This window comes from Labrus bergylta, chromosome 18 (assembly GCF_963930695.1).
Source record: "Labrus bergylta chromosome 18, fLabBer1.1, whole genome shotgun sequence".
Lineage (NCBI taxonomy): Eukaryota > Metazoa > Chordata > Actinopteri > Labriformes > Labridae > Labrus > Labrus bergylta.
In genome coordinates, this window is record NC_089212.1 from 17,100,420 (window position 1) to 17,121,769 (window position 21,350).

At 40.3% G+C, this 21,350-nt stretch overlaps 1 protein-coding gene across 1 annotated transcript in view; it reads right to left on the minus strand.

Annotated features, from left to right (window-relative positions):
* The window catches only part of syne2b (spectrin repeat containing, nuclear envelope 2b), a 131,565-nt gene that overhangs the window by 47,406 nt on the left and 62,809 nt on the right, over positions 1 to 21,350 (minus strand). Inside the window, exons 67-86 of the mRNA XM_065966652.1 lie at positions 20,406 to 20,561; positions 19,753 to 19,893; positions 19,063 to 19,239; positions 17,638 to 17,775; positions 17,293 to 17,478; positions 17,062 to 17,175; positions 16,785 to 16,937; positions 16,587 to 16,694; positions 16,210 to 16,347; positions 15,144 to 15,278; positions 14,401 to 14,478; positions 11,968 to 12,129; positions 7,945 to 8,184; positions 5,090 to 5,317; positions 3,809 to 3,937; positions 3,166 to 3,281; positions 2,650 to 2,761; positions 2,286 to 2,420; positions 758 to 916; positions 343 to 537 (exon numbers count right to left, since the gene is read on the minus strand). Of these exons, the coding sequence (XP_065822724.1) occupies positions 343 to 537; positions 758 to 916; positions 2,286 to 2,420; positions 2,650 to 2,761; positions 3,166 to 3,281; positions 3,809 to 3,937; positions 5,090 to 5,317; positions 7,945 to 8,184; positions 11,968 to 12,129; positions 14,401 to 14,478; positions 15,144 to 15,278; positions 16,210 to 16,347; positions 16,587 to 16,694; positions 16,785 to 16,937; positions 17,062 to 17,175; positions 17,293 to 17,478; positions 17,638 to 17,775; positions 19,063 to 19,239; positions 19,753 to 19,893; positions 20,406 to 20,561 (3,000 nt within the window). The remainder of the gene's footprint in view (positions 1 to 342; positions 538 to 757; positions 917 to 2,285; positions 2,421 to 2,649; positions 2,762 to 3,165; positions 3,282 to 3,808; positions 3,938 to 5,089; positions 5,318 to 7,944; positions 8,185 to 11,967; positions 12,130 to 14,400; positions 14,479 to 15,143; positions 15,279 to 16,209; positions 16,348 to 16,586; positions 16,695 to 16,784; positions 16,938 to 17,061; positions 17,176 to 17,292; positions 17,479 to 17,637; positions 17,776 to 19,062; positions 19,240 to 19,752; positions 19,894 to 20,405; positions 20,562 to 21,350) is intronic.

Genomic DNA, 21,350 nt, shown 5'->3' on the forward strand with positions numbered 1-21,350 from the left:
TTGGTCAAACAAAACACTGCTTCTTCAGTAAAACAACAAAGGTTTTTTTATTTCAAATACACAGGGAGAGGTTATAAAGACTGCAATTTAAAGATTTAAAGGTTTATATTTATGATTATTGCAATATGTTAGATTAGATAGGGATAAGATATACAGTATGTATAGATATAAGATATTCATTATGTAAAGGATGTGAGTTATAGTTTAGTAGTGAAACAATGACAAAAGACAAATTCATACAGATGAAAACAAATACAGAAAAGAGATAAGACTGTGATTCTACTTCACTTATAATTCAGCTTAGTTCAGTGTGTTCTTGTTTCTACTTGTGCAATATCTGACCTGTTGCTTTGCAGTTTCCTCCTGCAGCTTTCTGAGCTGCTTCTCGCTGCAGCTCAGTGCAGCCTGAACCACGGGAAGGACTCTGCAGACATCATCTACACACTGCTGAACACACTCTGAACCAAGGGCACGGGCCACTTTTGGTCCCTGAGAGGCCAGCTCATTTCCAAGGGTTTCCATCTCTGTAGACAGACTCTGAAAAAAAAGCATTCTATAAGCATTAAATGTTCATGTGAATACCTAGTGATGCTACAATCATGAATGAACCGATGGTATGGAAAGGCTCTTTGGTTAAAAATGATTTTAAAATGAGTCAATCTGCTCCTCGTCACATAACAGATCAAAAGTTGGCAGCAATGCAACTCTTAGCTGGTTTATTGTGTGAAAAACCCTCAATTTGAAATAAAAGTCCCACCTGCAGCTGCAAAAGCCTCAGCTGTGTGTCTTCCTCCGGTGTCATCCCAGCAGGTGAGAGCAGCAGGTTATTGATGGAGGACAGAGACAGGGACCCGCCGTGCAGAACATGAAACAAACCCTCATCCAGAGTCTGATAGGAACCGTCCTCATGGGAGGCCTGTGGTCAGAAAGGTTATTTAAATCATATAAAAAAACAAGGCAAATTTCTTGTTTTATGCAAGAGTCTTGTCATTAGGTTTGTTGTCATTTTGTTGTTGTTTAAATTCTTTGAGTGCTGATGCATTTTGAAGAGGCACCAAACCTCTTCATCAGTGAAAACTCAGACTGACAATCCTTCCTCACTTTTGTGATCACAGATCACAGAATGACAGGAATTTGAATACTTGACTCAGCTGTTTTCTTTTTGTTATTGATGCTTAGGTGCAAGCAGCAAAACTTCTTTAATCCTTCAGTAGACAAACTGAATATGTCATTCTTACATTACAGTGAGAACAGATTAATCAAAGAGCAAAAACACTCTATTTGCTTTTATCCGTTGTTGGTCTGATATTCACTCAACCGGGGGGGGGGGGGGGGTTATTTATTGAATTTCAATTACTCCTTACATCTCTGTGTGCTTCCTATGATATGGCAATGCATCCCTGGAAGAAGGAGGGAGCCTGCATGGAGCTAGAAATGTCAGCTTTGAGGGTATCTGACACTTCTGTCAACAAGTTCTGAAGCTACGTACAATATCTGTTAAGTTTTTACATTTTAGTTTACACATTTTGGAAAACAATGTTTCTATGTCAGATTATGTTTCCTCACACATACAATAATTATCCAAGTTTACAATTTATCAATGAAACACTGATATTAGATCTATTCCTGGTGTCTGCTCACACCCATTGTATCTGTAGCTGTATTGGTGTTAGGTTTAGTAATCAGTATCAGAATATATATATCCAAAGTGGTATCAGTGTCAATACTGGTATTAGTGTAGATATCACTCTATGTACAGGTTGAGTATATACATGGTATACATGGTGTGGTAATGAATATTGTAATATATATGATTGGGGGTTTCTGTATCTGTGTAGTTTAAATACATGTTTCAGTATTGGTATATGTATTTGATTTATAATCAGTGTTTTTATGGTTATTGTATTGGGACTGATACGTGGGGGCATCTTTAATATGTAGTGTTAGGTTGGGTAAATATAAAGGTTCGATATGATGGAAAACAATACTACTAAATCAGTGGTACTCAGCCTTGTTAGACCTAAGAACCACATTGACCAAAAAATATTTCAGCAAGAGCCACAAAAACCTCTTTCTTTCCTAAAATATGTGTTGGAAACACAGTGACATGAATTTTAAATAATTACTTTTTTATTTTTTTCTCCAAGTAGGACCTAAAAGAGCCACAACTTGTCCCGAGAGCCTCGGGTTGAGTATCACCATCCTAAATGTATACATTAAAGCAGCTTTTCGCCTCCAGCCTATCATGTGAATGATTTTTGATAAACATGATAAAGATCCCACACCTGACTCAGACGCTCTGTGGCTGTGTGTCCCAGGTCTCTGAGATGGCTGATGTGAGTTTGAAGCTCTTTCAGTGCTTGTGTGCCAATCATACGTCCTGCTGTTCCATCACCATGCCTCACATATGAGTCTGACACCTTCAGAAGAAGAGAGAGAGAGAGCGAGTAAAGAAGCTAGAGAGACTCTGAAATGAACATGAGTCCAATCAGGCCCTGCAGGAGGCCCCAAAACACCAAAGAGACAACAAAGTGCATTCTGCTCAAAGGAGGTGATAACCAAGCATGGCGAGAACAACCATTTTTCTTTTCTTTCTTGTGTTAGGGGAGTGATAATCAAGCACTTCAGGCATCACGATGAAGGTCTTACCTCAGAGGGAGGAAGCAGAAAGCTCTCCTCCACAGCCAGCAGTCGGCTGTGAAGGCGATCCCACTTCTTCTGAGCAGGGTCCTCGTTCACATCAGGCTCAGCAGGAGGCCGCCTGCACGGAGAGAAAAGAGGCTGAAAATGAACGTCTCTTTTTTTCTTCCTTCCTTGAATGCGTGGGTTCAAATCAGACCTCGGCACGTTGCTGCGTGTCATCCCCCACTCTCACTTCCTAACATTTTCTGTCTATCTTCTCCTGTCCTATCAATAAAAAGGACAAGATGGCCAACAAAAAAAAAAAAACCCTACGAGAAAAAGATCTTAAAAAGTAATTCTAACTTTATTTACATTTGAATTTTTACACAACGATGCAGTCCAAAATGACGCTTACATTTAGAGAAAAAAACAGCAAAAATGGTAGGATATGAAAACAAAAATAAAACCAAAAAGCAAAATAAATCTGAAAGAAGAATCCAAACTAAAACGAATATCTGTCAAGTATTAAAGTTTACTCGTTACCGTGGTGACGGAGGGCTGTGTTCCTCTGTTTCCTGGCTGTAGAGTCGGCCTCTGCTGCCCTGCCTGGCAATGGCCCGGGTAAGTCCTCTCTGTTCTGTCAGCTCCTGCTCCAACTCCTGCTCAACAAATAGCAACAGCCACAAGAACGTTACATGCATGTTTTTTTTCTGCAACAGTGTCAACGCACCAAATTACATTTTGGATACATTTAGTTGTCATAATGCACACATTTCCTGCTCATTTCCCCGAAGACAAGAGCCCTCTTGGCTGGTGTTTATGCAAGATTATTGAGGCACTGGCATACATGAAAGTAGACATGTTCACCCAAGCTTGAATACTATAAGTCTCCTAACAGTAAAGATTGTCATTGAACAAGTTTAGGGTGTTGTCGCTGGTGTTGGATCTAGGTCTCAACCTGACAGTGCTGTGTGACAGGGTGGGGCTCAGCTGGGTGTGTTTGCCAAGCATATCAGTGTGCTATTCTGGCACCACACTAATGTTAAAAAGGATAAAGAGCAAACCTGTACTTTTGTAGTCAAATTGATCTTTTAGTGATGCATGATCCTCACAGAAAAGGATTTTTTTTTTCACTTCAAGCTGTCCCTTATGATCTGCATCATGAGCAGTTAGTGGAAATGTGTACCTTCTGCTGCTGCAGGCTGCCCTGTCTCAGGAGTTTGTTTTTCGGTGAGGAGAAGATCTCCTGAACGCTGCTGCTGCTGCTGCGCTTTAACTTGGACTCCAGGGGGCGCTCCGACTGGTGTTCTGACTTCTGAGGAGAAAGAGTTGAAGAAGAAACAGAAGAGGGCTATCATCATTGGTGTGATGAAAAAGTTCAAGTAAGGTCTGAACAACATTGGAAAAATACTGATAAAAAATATGTTTTCTTTCTAAGGTATATGCCTATTTAGTGATATTCTATATCCAAACTTTTGTGATGCATTTATTGCAAATGTTTCTATTGGTAAATTGATCAAATTCAAATTCATTGTGCAGCCTTGTAGTTGAAGTCAACAATTCTATTGTTTTGGTTCTCAGGAGGAACCCTTTAACCAGCTGCTTGTGAGTCTGTAATGGTTTATTTGCAAACTAGTTAATAATTATCAGGGAGCAACTTTACAACATGTGCAGAGTCTGCTCTATTTTCAGTCCTTGAAATAACAGTTTCCAAACCCTCATCTTTTACACCTGTTGTATAAGGACACTAAATGAGAGACAGTATAACTTTAGGGATTGGACTGCTACATTGGAAAGGAAGATCACTTCATAGGTAAGTTCATCTAAAATTAATATAAAAGACAAGTGTGTAAAAAAAGTTACTCCCATCCAGATGTCCCGTATTCAGACCATAACAAGAAATAGTAGACACTTTAATCAAATGCAGGAATGTAAAGTTTTTGGTATCTTGACAACCAAGCATGAATTAAATTCCAGATTTAAGATAATGTGTAGGAAACTTCAATGACTGAAAATTACACAGGCCAAAAATATAAGTCAAACGTATTTACAGAAACATGTTATTTTTATTCCATAGAATGTATAAAACATGGACATAGCTCAGTGATGTCACCAATCGGTTTACTGAAGGCGAATTTTGAAGCCCAACATCACGGTTGCCATATTGAAAATGCTATCTTTACCTGACTTTTGGTCAGCCTAGTAACAGGGAAAGAGGTGGAGTAAAGGCGGGCCCTAAAGTCTCCTAGCAAACAGCTACAACACGTTTGCACTCTGATCAGCTACGGCCTTAATTATGCACAACTCTTATCCTTCATGAAATCAATATGGACAAGTTGTAAAAACAAATTCCCCTGTACATTTTTTTTGTAGCAGGTCGTGAACATGTTTATGTTTGCTGTCAAATGGCCGCTTGGTTTTTAAAAAACTCCTCACAGTAGCTTTAAACTATGATCCAGTCATGTACCTGTTCCTGCGGCTCTTTGTGAGCGGTGACTCTCTCCTCTCCCTGTCGTTCTTGCAGCAGCTGTTGGAAACAGACCAGGTTTGCCTTCAGCAGCTCCAGTTTGGATGAGAGAAGTTCAGCTGCTTCCTGCTGAGACCCCACAGCTCCCGGTTCCTCCTGCTGCTGGTCGGAGGGCGAGTCAGTCGCTGAGAGACCGGCGATCTTCTGCTCGATCTCCAGGAACATCTCCTGAACATCAAGAAACACACACTTTTGTCAAACAATTAAATATTTAAAAATAACTTGTGAATATCTATGTTCATTTTGTTTGAGAGATTTATGTTCTTTACTGAGGTCAGACTCAGCACATATTCTGATTTAAGTTATATTTACATCTGTGCCGTGACTAAGGCTTCTCCTCAATGCATTTGAATGGAACAATAGATGCTATCAGTGGCTGTTTGTTTGTCCTCAAAGCTTCATTCAAATGTGACCTGACTGTGGGATGTGTGTAGCCTCTGAAACTTTAATGAAGGCTCAGGTTACTCTCTCAGTGTCAGCAAAGTGAATCATGAGAGGAAAATATCGGCTAAAGCTTTGAATTGAGACATGACAAAAAAAGAAGGGCTGGACTCTTATGACTGAGAGCTTTTATAACGGAATCAATCATTCAGATCACCAACCGTCAAATGCTTAAATCATTTGTAAGTATTTGACCAAAATCTCATTTTAAAAACTTGTAAAAACAAAAATGTGTTATTTGTGAAAAAAAAAACGGATCTATAAAGAGTCAATGATGCAGAGTGTCCACTGTAGCTGCTTCTTTCTTTCGTAGCCTTACTTCATGTGTATGCTTGGTTTTCAGGGTTCCCACGTGTTAGTGACACCACGGCTCTTAAAAACATGATTTCTGACTTTCCAGTTTGCACACCACCCTCAAAGCAAATACCTGCAGCTGGCATTCAGGTCGGGTTCATTGGTGCAACAACTTGAAAGTTTACACAGTTAATACAGTTGATACAATCCATGTAACTAAAGCATTACTGTGGACCATTACAGGAAGAGTGATGACTCAGCCAATGAAAAAAAGTAATGCAATTTAAACTTGATAAGTTTGAAAGTCATGAGTGTGTTTAGTGAGTCAATCCTTCACTTTCTCCTCCTGGTTTGAACGAACAGTCACGATATGTTCAGACAATAAAGCCGACCGCAGAGGTGATAAAACACAGCAGGTGACAGTTGATGAACTCTGATCACTGAGACTCAGCGGAGAGGGTTGTGACCTGACAACAAGTCAGACTCTTAACATAGCTCTGTGTAATAAAGGATTAATTCAGGGCTGATATTTAATGCACGTATTGAGACATCATTCAAATGAAATAATATGCACCTGAAGTTATTTATGTATTTTAAAGCGCGCTAACAGTGGCTGTTTGTATTTATTTCACTGCTAAAATACAAGGTTTGTCAGGTAAAGGATACAGATTGATACAGATGACTTATAATATATGCCATTAAATGTCTTTAGATAGTTAAAACTTTCACTTAAAAACAATGTTATACTACGAAAGATCTCCAGCAAAGCAGCATGAGGGGAAACTTTAACCACTAAGATGCCCAATCGTCCACATCATGTACTTTTTAACTTTACATCGGTCATGATCCAAGAAGATGTTACAAGGTTTACAAAGGAAAAATAAAAATTTTGATACTATTCCGGGATCACAGTTTGCACCTGAAGTGACATGGAGTAACTTGAGTTCCTGTAAAGTCATTTGTAGTCATTTTTAGCTGACCAGACCGATGGTAAACGGTAAACAGGCTTGAGCTTGTATTGCTCTTTTCTGGTCTTCTGACTAGTCAAAACGCTTTTACACTGCAGGTCACACCTACCCATTCACACCCTGGTGGCAGAGGCTGCTATGTAAAGAGTACCATGAGGATCAATTTGGGGTTAAGTGTCTTGCCAAAGGGACACAGCAGGCATGTGGCTCGAACCCCCAACCTTCTGGTTGAGAGACGGCCGACTACAAACTGAGCCACAGCCGCCCAAGAGGAACTATTATGATCTCAGAGTGTATATGCTGGTTTTTAAACTAGTTTAAGTTCTTTGTTCATGACTTAACTCTGAATCAGTGCATCTGCCATTTAATCCTTGCTTTTATTTATTGATGTTATTGATTCCATGACAAAATGAAAACATGCATTTGAGCTTTGATTTTGTAGTTTCTCTGTCAGGCGAACCATGAGCTCAACTATCCTCTCCTCTTTAATGTAGCTCCTGTTGATGAAGCTTCATTATTTTATTTTTTTTGCTAACCATACAATAGGTGTATGTTTTATTGTGTTCCATGCAAAACTGAAACTGCACAGTATAAAATATATTTTTTTCTCTCGAAACCAATAGGAGATGGGAGACATAATAAACAGCTGGGAGTATGTTGACACCACTGTAAACATACTTTTAGGAACTTCTGGTCTAGAGCTGTTATTAGTATTTTTGTGGTCTTTTGACACTGTTGCAACAGTTTGACAAGGCCCCTTCCCCCTCCCAAGAATGTTCTGCTCTGTAAAATGAACACAATGCATATAATAATGTAAGAAAATAGGTGGACAAAGTTCAAACATTTTAGGAAAGCGGAGGCACATTTGTCTGAGACTCAACCGTTTTTACAACAGATTCTTTTTGCATGCTTTGCAAGTTTAAAAAAAAATAAAGTTGAAAGAAAAGTTTTCTGTAACCTAGATATCTAAACATTTTCATAATCAAAAATCTATTTCCTCTAGGTCTAGCATACTGTTCATATCTAGACTAACTTGTCCCTGTAAACCCTGGGAGTGACCCAGGTATACCCCCTGGTGGGGGCGGAGCTTACCTCACAGATGAGGAGTTGCTGCTCCAAGCTATCCTGCATAGTCATTGATCCACCGCAAGCAGAAGCAGAAGCAGCGGGTCCTGCAGCTACCAGGCTCCACTGGGCTTTCTGCAGCCACAGCTCCAGCTGACCGACCCTCCCCAGGCATGCATTGAGGACACCTTCAGCGGGGCGGGGCCCAGGTCTTGGGGGCTCCTCCAGGGCCTGGGACACAAACACAACACACCCAGCTGAACCTCTCTGCTCCAGGGTTGCAGGTTGAGAAGAAATAGGGAGGAGAGGAAGCTGATCTGAGCTCTCTGTAGCTTTAATTAGACTCCACCTGAGCAGGTTGTAGCTCTAATATTAATCTTAACAGGTAACACTGGCCCCTCATTCTTCTTCTAACAAAACCACTTTCAGTCTCTTCCCCCTGCCTGGTTCCATATCTCTCTCTATCTCTTTTCCTCGCTCTCTTGTCTTTCTCTCTCTGCTCCACCCACCTGTGGCAGAAACCACTTCCTGGAGTGACGTCAAGGCTCCAGTGACAGCGACGCTTTATCACAGGACAGAGAATGACAGAGAGAAAGAAAAGAGACCTCAGGCTGCAGGGGTGGAGCTGAGACAGAGGGCCTGGACAGACGAGCTGAGTAAGCAGTAAACACAGAAACACTGGCCTACTTCCTCCTAAAACTGTTACAGCGTGTTAGCTGTCAATCATCTGGTCTTCTACCCTTAAAAGGAGTTAATCTATAGGAGTTATTTTCTTTTTTTTACTATTTTGACCCCCCCGCCCTACTCTTTAAAGTAAACAGAATTTTGAAATGGGCAAGTTCAAACTCCAATTTTTTCTTGTAGAGGATTTAAAGCAGGCTTAAAAAGAGGTGAACACCAAGAGTCAACAAAACCTGCCTTGAATGGCATCCAGCTTTGATGTCAACTGCACAAAAGCCTCTTTTTTTTATGAAAGGTCCTGAATAAGTTCATAGTTTGAGTCAACTGTTATACAGTTCTACATACTAAGGAAGCACAATGACAGAATGATGTACATTTTGATGACTTACATTGTCATTTGTCATTTGTCACTTCAAGAGCTATAATGGTCTAAAAATGAAGTGTATGTGATGGGATTGGACCAAGCAGGAAAATGGGTATCTATGAAAGAGAATGAAAATGACTGCTGTTCCTTTTTTGGTACTTTGAAACTTGTCTAAATATAACGTGTGTGTTTTTTTTAACATATTGTGATGTGTAGAGTTGAATTCAAATCGTACCTCGTGGGCTCTATAAGCGTACATGTACAGCTGTAAGTGCAAACATAAAAAAAATAGCACTAATGGTAAATGCATGGAAACAAATTTGGCATTCTGAGGGAATAGATTAAATTTATAATCAATCTCAAAATCATTTTGTAGATGTTTATTTAATTGCTTATATAATTAGACATCAGATTTCTCAATTCAGTGCATCAGCGTGTTATTTTTGTGCAACCAGGCCTCGACTCTGCATCCACTCCTGCACGGTTAGAGGGTTAAGAGGAGGACGGTGCTTTCTTTATTTGTGTGCATCATGCTTTTAGCAGGGCAGCAGGATTTTACTTACAAGGGGCAACACAGGCTTTCATATGTGCGGGATAACTAGCACAGCAATTTTCTGTTTGAGGGCTAAAGCTGTTTATGTTTTAAGGGGACCGGGACTTATTTCAAGTGTTTGTCGTGACAAATCTCCACTGCTGCCTACCACACTGCTTTCTGATCTTACAAGAATAAAACCTCAGGCTTCCTCCACATTTGTAAATGAATGTTTGTCTGGGTCAAGAGTGAATGAGTAATTGACCTTTATGCAGCCAGTAGGTATGCATGTATGTGTGTGTGTGTGTTCTGTTTATGAACTGTGTGTGTGTGCGTGTCTTCATCCCCTGTGGGTCCACCCCCCCTCTGTCCCTTCATGAGCTCCTGACACAGAGAAAGAGAGACGGAGGAGTGGATAACTGATGTGTCTTTATTTGTATTTGTGCTCTTGTTTGGATATGTAGACAGAATGGAAGGAAAAAAATGTAAAAAGGTACAAGTATACAGAACATGCCATGTAATGTAAGACATCTCAGTACTGCTGCTTCCAGGTGAAACCCTTAAACCTCAAAAAAATAATCTGGCACCTTGTCTGGCGCTGTTACTGTTTTTAGATGAAATGCTGAAGCCGTAAATGAGTAAATGAAACATAGTAACATCATTTTTGATGATTTGAGTACTTATATGTTAACACTAAAGTGATACCTGATTTGGAGTTAAGTGGTTTTCACCTGCCCACAGCAGTGTGTTAATCAGTATTCATGTCAAACCAGTGCATTTTCATGGTCAACATTCATCTTTATAAAGGTACTTTCTGAATTATAAAATCTCCAACAGTTCATTATAATGTTCAGCTCATGGAAATACAAATTGCAGATGCATATAAGCAAGCAAACAAGAGTTTATTTGAACAATTAGACTCTTTGTTGGCAAAAGCTCAGACAACACATAAAGGAGACAATCCAAGGAGATTAACTATTTTCAATTGCTATTTCATATACGATACATAAAAAAACTTGGTTCACAGAATATGCCTATAAGTACATTTCTTTCTGCCTTTTATAAAAACATCGTAACCAATCAGATTCAAGGTCCATGCAAAAGCTTATTTCAGAGCAGAATGTTAAAAAACCATCCACCTCACATGCTAAATACTATCTATACTATACTGTCTGCTCGCAACTTTGTGGTGAAAGAGTTCCCGTCACCCTGCCAACCACTTCTCACATAGTCTCAAAAAAAAGTTCTGAGTCATCTCGAATCACACATCTCAGTGGTTAGGACTTGTCAAAGAATAAGCAGAATTACTCTGAGGATAGGCGAGCTCAGTAGTCCTTTATGTAAACACACAAATACTTGTTTAAGGGACATGTATATGGCACACATCTTATTTAAGGACTCAGTCCCATCCTCGACTTTATTCTCCGTAACTCAATACGAAACACTGATTAGAAATCAAACGTCAAATGTAAACAAAAATATCCCAAACTCTTAAATGTCAGAAGCCAATACCTGGAATTTATCTGCCATGTAAATGCACTGAGGGATGAAAATGAGGCGCTTTCTAGAAGATGAAAAAAACATGGGGGTCTAGAATTTGTTCTAAGGGGGAAAAGCTTTCTAGATTCTAAAATGAAGATACTGTAAGTGTGTTTGGTTGTTGGAAAAGTCATCTAGAAAAGAGTCAAAAGCACGATCTAGGCCTTGTTCTACAAGATTCTAAAGAAAGACATCAAACGAAGACTGGATTCTAGAGGATTCGTTCTATTATGAATGTAGGAGATATTGGGAGCTTTAGGTTTTCGCTCCAGAAGACGAGTCTCATAAGTCTGGTTCCCCCCCAAATAAAAGGTTATATGAAAAGTCCTGATAATGTTGTACAAGATTTTTACGAGAGCCATATTTTAAGACTGGATTCTGGAGGAGACTAGAAGATAAAAAGTCAGATCTAGAATCAATTCAAAGATCTAGAACAGATTACAGATTAAACTTGTGTTCTATGTTTGATTCTAGAGCTGTTCTGAGATCTAGTCGCGTTACAAGATCACTGGTTCTAGACTCACACAAAAGCTCAGTTGGATTTACACGACATACTCGAGAGCTCAGAGAATAGGCTGTTAAAGAAACGGGTGTTCTAGAGTTTGGTACGAGAATAATGAATGTTTCTAGAAAGACTGAGCTTTAGACTTGTGTCTTTCTAGAGCAGAGGAGTGCCATCAGGTTATACATAATGCTTTGAAAATCTGGTCTGATTCTGGAGAAGTTTTAGGGTTGGTCTAAAGTAGGGTTAAGAAGAGGTTGGGAGCGCCACGATTATGGCTCAAAGGGATCTAGAAAAAACAAGTTCATGGCTAATTCTAGAAGAAGTGGAAGGCTTGATTTTGCACACTGCTCTAGAAGAAGCTAGAAGTTCAAAGCTTGGTTCAAGAGGAAGAACAAGGTTCTAGTCGGACAAGCTCTAGATCTAGGAGACTACACATTTCTGCTGGGACTCGGCTTTGGAGACTTTTACTGTTGTGGTTGCGGTTGTGTTTACCATGCTCTCGGGCAGCGACTGAGTTCTGACTGTGCCCACGGGTTTTGATAAAGCTTCAGATGAACTTGCTTCTGCGCTGTCAGAGGGGGTCTCAACATCCTGAAGAAACATGAGCAGGGTTAGAAGATCAGTCAGGTCAGTCAGTTACATACACGGATCATTTAGTCCACAACAGGATGACAAATCACACAGTTACTGACACACTCGGTTACAGACTAATATTAAGGGATGTTATTGACGAGGTTTTGTTATAATATCTTTTTTAAACTGTTCTATTGTAAAACTATAAGTATGTCTCTTATTGGTACTTTTTAAATGGGATTAGTTCTTCAAATCCAATGATTCTAAATCTATGACAACTGGCATCATTAGTATAAGAAATAACCACAAGAACCTACAATTCCGATGAATAGTGTGATAAGGGTGTTGATATTGTATATTTTTGTCTTGGTTAATAAACCCAATAAACAGCAGATAAACTCACCGGGCCTCATTCACCAAACGTTCTTAAAGGGACATCTGATCTTCAAACTCACAAACGTAGACATTTTTTCAGAAGATTCTGACATTCACCAAAGTTTTATTTTCTGTGATTTGTTCTTAGCTGAGAAAAAAAAATCTTAAGGAAACTCTGAGTGCTGATGTGCCAATGCAAAATGATATGCTACTGGGTTTGTACTTGATTTATGTATGACTACATGATTTAAATAGTCAAGTGTTTTTTTCTGATCCTGCCGTGTTTGTTCTTAACTGCCAAATGCTGAATTATGAATAAAAACAAAGCACTTGGGTATGTTTTATTTTTCTTCTTTTTAAACACTTTTTCACACAAATAAAAAAAAAAACACCTTCACTCACATGTATTGAAATCACAACTCTGTGACATGTTGCATCATTTTACAGCGTCAGCTTTTAGAACAAATGTCGGCCTCCGTCAAATCGTATTCATTTAGAAAATACAAAAGAAATGCCAGTGTCTTTATATTAAACAGATGTATCTACTTATAGAGCATCTTTTCTATCCACTACTGATGCTTCTAAATATCACGTCATTAAACCACTGCATGGTGGTACAGTGGTTAGCCCTGTTGCCTCAAAGCGAGGAGGGTTCCTGTTTCAATACCGCGTCGGACAGGAGCCTCTCTGTGTGGAGTTTACATGTTCTTTCTGCGCATGTTAGATTCTCTCAGGGTACTCCGGTGTCCTCCAACAGTCCAAAGACATGCTCGTTAGGTGACTCTACATCGCCTGTTTGTGTGAATGTGAGCGTGGCTGGTTGTCTGTCTTGATTGGCTGACGAACAATCCCACCTCTGGCCAATGACAGCTTGGAACAGCTCCAGCTCTGCAGCGACCCCAATGGTGAAAGTGGTATAGATAATGGATGGATAGATAAATCAGCCTGTTTGGGTTTCATTTCGAGCAGCGCCACATCCACTTTAGAACTTTTTCAGTATTCCTAACTTAAATACCTGAATTCAGGCATTCCTGACATCTCTCTACTCCTCTCTCTGATCCAGTGATTTATGTGTGTATGTGTGCCCTGCAGTATTATGCCCTTATATGGGCATGAAGACACGTCATTTACACTTTTAAGAACACAGAAGCTAACAGTATGGCTGTTTAAGAACAATGTTTTTCTTAGGAACTTTTCTTAGGAACTTTCTCCTAAACTTTCTCAAAAGAACATTTAATACATTTCTTAAGAAGATATTGGTGAATGAGGCCCACTGATTATTTTTTCGACTTTTCAACCCTGACTGCGTCACACAGCTCCCAGCCTGTTCCTCCTTCTAAAGACATCAATATTTTAGGAGAGGTCAAAGATCATTTCTTAACCGGAGGCAGTTTTAAAACAGCTGCACGTTTTTCATCAAACAAAAAAGGGGGTCACATAGGGTCATTACTGGTGTCAACTTTAAGACATGGATTAGGTGTGCTATTAAAAGTTTAGCTATCAGCATTAATATGCAGTAATCTATGTGTTATGGTAATGAGTGTGATGGATGTGGGGTTATAACATTTATCAAATCAAAGAGGTTTACTGAAGAAGATTACAGGATTTGAATACACAGGAAAGACTTGTCAGTGGTAGATTCGGCTCTGATGGATTGATTTGTTAATTATATGATAACAGAAAGTCACCAGACGTATCCTGTTTTTCTCTGTGTTTTCCCCCTTGTTCTAGTCTTTTATATTTGTATCTATTGCTGTCAGTTTTGTCTCCTGTCTGTTTGTTCTTTAGTGAAGCACTTTGGGCTCCATGCTTTTATGAATGAAATGTGCTCTATACATAAAGCTGAGTTGTGTTGAGTTGAGTAATTGAAATATAGCAGATGATGATGTTTGGTACTGCTGATGGTTTAGTTACCTGTCTCGCTTCCTCAGCCTGTTCAGTCCTTAGTTCAGTGGCTTCATCGGTCTCTTCAGGGGACCAGACCATGTGTTCCTAACGTCATGAAAGACAAATGTGAATTATTTTTCATGAAAAGACAACCAAAATGTAAAATGCCTGAAAGAGAGAGTATTGTTCGTAATTGTTTGAGTTAACAACGTTCATAAGGGCTGTCACACAAACGAAAAACACTGTTCAATACTGCCCTCTAGAGGGAGAACAAAGTCCTAAAAACAGATGTGCAGGGAGGGAGTAAAGAATGGAGAACAGAAATGGAAAGTGAAGTGATTAAAGGGAATTATTCATACATGAGTGAAGGGTTTTCACGAGCTAAAGCACCTGCTATGATGAGTATGGGGAAATAGAAGCAGAGATGAGGAAGGTGAAGGAGCACATGGCCAGCAGTGATAGGGAGAGCAGAGTGACCCAGGTCAAAGAGGTTCAGATCTTTTAGTCAGTTAAATTGGAAGCAGGTTTTTCCAGATGTATTGCATTAGGATTAGTCAAAGGTCTCAGGTGTTATCTCAATCTCAAATACTATTTTACTTTATTAGCTTTAAAGAAAATCCAGCGAGGCAATACCTCCCATATGGAGCCACGCTTTGATTAGTTCCAAGCAGGAAAAAAAAAAAGACATGACCAAAAGGATTGTGGGAAAAAGGAAGCAAAGGTTTTTTTTTTTTTTGTTTGTTTTCACTGCAGCTCTCTGTGTTTGTTACCTCTGGAGAAGAGCCCAGGAAAGCATCCCAGAGCCACCACAAAACACCTCCTCCACCTTCTTCCACTCTCTGCTCCTCACTCCCTGTTTTCTCTCTGGCTTCTTCAGCCTGGAGCACGCCTTCATGCTCGCGCTGCTAATGACACGGAAACATGCTCATGTGTAGAGTCACAGTGGGGGGGGGGGTGGGGGGGGTGTTTGGGGGGGATTTGTGGGGGTGGTCAAAGTGCATCTGGGACACTGAGCTGCAGGCTGGCAAATATCTATCACAGCTTTTGACTGCCGTAGTTCATTTTCCTTAAAGCATGTTTCCAATGAACTTCCTAAAGTCACTTACTTTATTCAGGGACACTTGACACAGTGTCAGTAATGGCAGACGTCTAATGGAGGAGGATAAGAGCCGGTTTAAAAAATACTTTTAAAGTTCTGTCTTTAATCTCAGAATTTAAAATCTGGATTTGGACCTTTTTTTTTCCAGAATGTTGAGATTAAAGTTGGGATTCTGAGGAAAATAAAGGTCAGAATTTTTTAAAAACATGTCAGAATTCTGACTTTAAATCTCAGAAGCCTGATTTCAATCTAAAGTTCTGTGATGAAACAAATTCTGAGTTTAAAATCAGGACTAAGAAAAAAAAAAAAAAACTCAGTCGCCCTGAACCTTTTCCCTACCTGCTAAATCTAACCTGACATTTATTTACAAACTTTAAATCAATGTCCCATCATCTGCACTTCTACCAGTGTGTGTGTGGGTGTGTGTATATACATATATGTGTGTATATATAAATCGAAGAGAAGTTTTAATGGTGGAAGAATTATTACTTTTAGAATAAAAATTTTGTGTTAAACTTTTACTAAATAGAAAATCCAGCTTGTTAGTATCAATAATGCTACATTATGTTCTAAAAAATCAAAAGAGTCATCTTCCACTGCTATAGGTGGTGAGCATTCAGTTTGAATAACACAGGTATAATAATTCATTCATGGTAATTTAACAGTAATCAAAAACAGGGTTTGTTTGCATTGTAAAGAAAGTTCAGACCTGCAGTACTTTTCCTTTGCCTTCTTACCTCGGTGCTGTCGGTTGTCCTGGACTTCCTCTGGTCAGCGGAGGAATGCTCAACAGTCAGGAGAGCGGCTCCGGATCTCTTCAGTACGTCCGCTTCAACGTGAGCTATCCTGATTCGTCCCTGCTCCATGTCTTCTTTCTGCGCGACAGCACAAAGAAGAGTTTATGTCAAAATATTCCTGACTTGTTTTCTATAATACCTTTGACTTTGGAATGGCCAATAATCTTGGCTGTGAAGACGATGAAGCTGAAAATCGGCTTTCTCCCCATGCTTTTTAAAGATCACATGTTTTTAACTCATCTCAAAAAATGACAACATCCCAAAACCCTAAAAACATCAAACACCTCTCTTAATTTGGACAGTGAACACAAATGTACCTCATCCTCATTTGAAGTAGACTTCAGGAATTTAAGCGGAGAGGTCGTTGACGGAGCTTTGGCTTGAACTGGAGTCGGAGGCTGCTGAATGAACAGAGCAGGGACCTTCTACGGAAAGAGTAAAGCAGGAGGTTCAGTGACAGCCACTCCTAGTTTTATGCATATATACGTGACTAATTGACTGATTGATTTTCAAACCTTCTCCAGTTCAAGCAGAAGAGTCTGCAGCTGGTCCACGACAGTGAAGACGACCAGAGTCTCCTCGGCCTTCTCTGGAAGACAAAGGCCGGGTTTGCACTTCTGGATCTCCGCTATGGTCCTCCTCATGTTCTGGATCCTCTTCTCAACAGCCTGCACACAAAAAGAGGGCATAGCTATTTTTTGTATTTCTATTCCAAACTATCACACCGTGTTGATATCAAACGAAGACGGCTGATGAAAACTCATGCGTCTTATTAAATTTTCTACACCTCACCTTGAGGCTTTCTTCTCTGGGGCTGGGGAAGGTCTCAGGAGACGTTAATAAAGTCTTAATCTCAGCCACGTTGTTCTCCATTCGCCTGACTTCACTCTCGATGGCTTCCACCTCCTAGACAATAAAAAAATCCACATATTTGACTATTTATGATTCTTAAAAGTGAACAAAAAGGGGGACGGGCATCAGATGTCCAGGTAAAGAGAGATAACACGACACAAAACGACTCACAGCAGCAGCGTGCTCCAGCTGAGACAGAGGAGCCGTGAAGCCGTCTTGAACATTGGCCACATCACGATCGGCTTTGACCAGCTGCTCCTGCAGAGTTGTGATGTCGCAAACCTGCGACATCTCGTTCAGGACGGAGCTGAAGCCCTGCAGGGTGTTTCTGATCTGAGCCGAGTCATCCAACACCGTCTGCAGAACAAGGACACGGTGATCATTTTTCTTAACTTCTACTCACAACATTCTCCTTTGAAGTGTTGTTAAAAATGACATTTAAGTGTTTGTAGACTGTAATAGCACTTTATACTGCAGAATAAAAAAAGGAGAGTGTAGACAGTTTGTAGTAGCAACCTTCAGGGCTTGAACATGGCTGCTCAGGTCTTTAGCGACGGTGTAGGTGCAGGGAGCAGCAAGCCACGTCTGAGCTTCTGACATCCAGCTTTTAGAGCTCTTGATCATCTCCTGATGCTCCTGAAGCCACATGTGGATCTAAACAAAAACACAAACAATACGTCTGTTTACAACCCCAATCAAGAAAACTAAGTGCGTGAGCCTTCAATAAATAAATAGTGATAAAGGATCATACATAGCAGGACTCAGATTTCCAGTTCAAGGTACACCTTTCACTATGAATGTCATGGAGGAGTAATGGGTGGACAGAGTCAACCCTCCAATGTAACGCCATCAGAGGTGTTACAGCATGGGACCATGGGATGGGCGGAGTCAGCAGGGGAGAGCAGCACTTTTCTAAAATATTATTGCTGATGTGACGTTTTCACTTCCTGCAGCCAATCAGTAAAAGCTTTTTGTTTTATGCAGTGTCTGTTACAGTGCTGCCTCTAAGGCCCTAACTGTCTCTGAACGGCTGAAAATATCTTCTGTTAACTGCTGTTCATAAACAAACCCCTATAAAACCCTGCTGTATGTAAAGCATGACAAAGCATTATAATGACAATATAATAACAGCTACAACCTTTAAACTGCAGCCAGTGTAAAATAACAACAGTGACAATGAATGGTGAAACCTTTAAATTAAACAAAAGGAAAGTTATCAGAAGGACACTGGATGGAATTATCTCAGACACGGATTACAAATCAAAGCTATCATACATTTCTGAGGGATGTAATCTATCACGGAAAACGCACCGCTGACACCAAACAGCTGGTAAAACCCTCTGCTCCGCCTCAGCCTCCACTACAGTATGTCCCACCTTTCAAAACTATAAACCCAGAACATCGCATTTTATGAAGGATTTACACCTTCAAGGAGCTAGGTGTAAGATTTCAGTTATACCTTATGCCTGCATTGGAACTATCTCAGCTGGTGAATCACCTGAATGTTGGTAGTGCGTTAACTCCATAGTAAGCTAGAACTTGCATTCAAACCAGGCTATGTTTGAACTCATGCATAGCGGGTGCAACCAAGTTTTTGATGGCAAAAGGAGGATGAGCTACATTTCGAGATAACACCTTCTGAGACTGTTGGGGAAATTTTATACAGCCAATTACACAAGAGAGTCGAATTGACTAATATGTGTGGAAACAGCAGCCACAAACAAAGAGTTTCAAAATGACTTAGATACATAGTTCTGATAGAGAGGAGGAGGTAACCTGTAATTACACACTATTTATTCAACACCAGATAAATCTGAAGACATGATAGCTTGTAATTATAACTCAAGACATCATAAGCAGAGATTTAGACCGGTGATGTTTCACATTGGAAGATTCAGATGTGATAAAGAAGACTGGAGGAATACTAAAGGTGTTTCTGACCTTGCTGATTTGGGTGGTCCTTTGCTCCGCCTGCTTGGCGAGCTGGGAGTGGAGCTGCTGGACCTCCACCAGCCTCTCTGTGAGGATCAGCGTCTCCTCTGGCTTCTCCAGGTCCTGCATGTCCACCTCAAGCGCTGCCACACACGAGTGCCACACGTCCAGCTCGTCCCACACACGCTGAGATGAGGCACGGAATGAAATTGAAGAATTTGTGAAGACTTATCGTTGATTTCTTTTTTCAGTCCTACCATTGGACTCCAGACAGACTTTATAACGTAAACACATTTAATGATCGTACCTGTTCTTTACCTATTTAGCTGTTCAAGTATGTATGGCAGTATGGATGGATAACAGAGAGTTTTACTCTGTTTTTACAGATTCAAATGCTGATAGGGTTCTATCTTCTTAAATTTCTCAACCAAGCTTCAAAAATCCAATTTATCTAGCTTTATGAAAATACAGCTTAATGAGGCTATAAGAAGAAAGACGAACCAAGACCTCCTAGTATAGTTGAATAAAAATATAAAAATATCTTCCTTATTCCTCCCTTTATCTATCCAAGTGATGTAAGGCAGGTGGGACTAAGGTATAACTACTTTCAACAAACTTCTATCATTGAGTCTGCAAATGTTACAGAAGCAGTTTTGCTCTATTTATTCTCAGCTACATGACGCATTTGTCACTTCTCACCTTCTGTGTGACCTTTGCTTGGGCCACAGAGGGGCTCCTCTGTTCGAGCCTTTTCTGAACTGACCTCAGGCCAGCCTGGATTTCAGACAGCTTAGCACCCAGCCTGTGGACGGGACCACTCCTCTCCACCGCCTCTCCCACCTGAGGGATAGATCAAGAACAAACAAAAATCAACATTTACGCTATTTCCCATTGTTTTTGGTCAAAATACAAGTCTGTGTATGGGCTGGCATCTTCTACGCATCCTTAGAAGTTCGATTTCAGATTGCGAAAGAACGCTTCACTGCGCTTCAACATTTTGAAGAAATTGAAAAGCTATTTGGCTCAGAAAACAACGAGACTACCACAAAGGTATCTGTAGTGACGTTACTGTCCAACACTGATTGAAGGTTATTTTCTATGCCAGACTTATCCCAGGACAATCATTGGATGACTTTCTTTGTCATTTTTGAGTCATATAAATATTAGTTTTTTTGTCCAAGCAAACAAAGGAGAAATCTGAAACTTTTATAACATCCAATCCTGCATTACAAAAACACCTCCCTCTAACTCTTCCCAGTTGTCATTTCAACCAACGACTCTACTTTTCCTGACTTTGTATACTTGGAATCTCTGTCTTTTTTTTGTTCAAATTCAAATCTTCACTTGTTTACCTTCACTTCCACTTTCCGCAGGGACTGAGTGACCTCCTTCAGCTGGCCGTCGATATCGACCGGGACCAGGGTGTACATGTCCGAGTACTTCATCCTCAGGCCCTCCATGATGCGCTGGAGCAAAGCCTTCTGGGTACACAGCTGGCTGTGAACCTCCTGAAAAACAGAGAAGATATGTGGTCCAGAAAGAGGACATGGAGTACCAACAATAAGAACGGGACACTGTGTGTTCTGAAGCCATACAAGAAAAATATCAATATTTACTGATTTGTTTCTTTTTTTTTTTTTTTAAATGACATTTCATTGAAAAGCACAAACATGACTGGTGTGATAATAGTTTCTCAGAACAGAAAAAAAAAACATGGCTCCTCGGAAAAACACTTGTAAGCAGATTCATGACAAACAGTCACTGCGACCACACGTTCCTCAAAGCAACAACACCAGCACAGCGTCTGTAAGCAGGGCATGTCTTCATGTATTAGTGTTTTATCTCCAGCACTGTAAATCTCGTATCTCATAGCACTTTTAGACACAATCTCTCAACACCTCTCACTGAACAAACTGTCTGTGAGCTCTCTGTGATAATGTTTATCCGTTAGCGCTTTATCCCTCCTGTGCTGCTCTGATCAGACACGGCCTACCTCTCCAAAGCCCTTCAGCTCCACGGTACTTTAAGTCAACTCATTTCAGTTCTAGAATAAAAAGACTAACAAACATAAAGGTGAGATAAAATACAGAGGAGACTACCTGCGTCTGAACACGTCCGATGCTCTGCTGAAGAGAGAGGGAGGTGCATCTTATCACTACAGGACACTAGGCACGTTTGTGTGTGTGCGTGTGTGTGGGTGTGTGTGTGTGTGTGTGTGTGTGTGTGTGTGTGTGTGTGTGTGTGTGTGTGTGTGTGTGTGTGTGTGTGTGTGGGTGTGTGGGTGTGTGTGTGTGTGT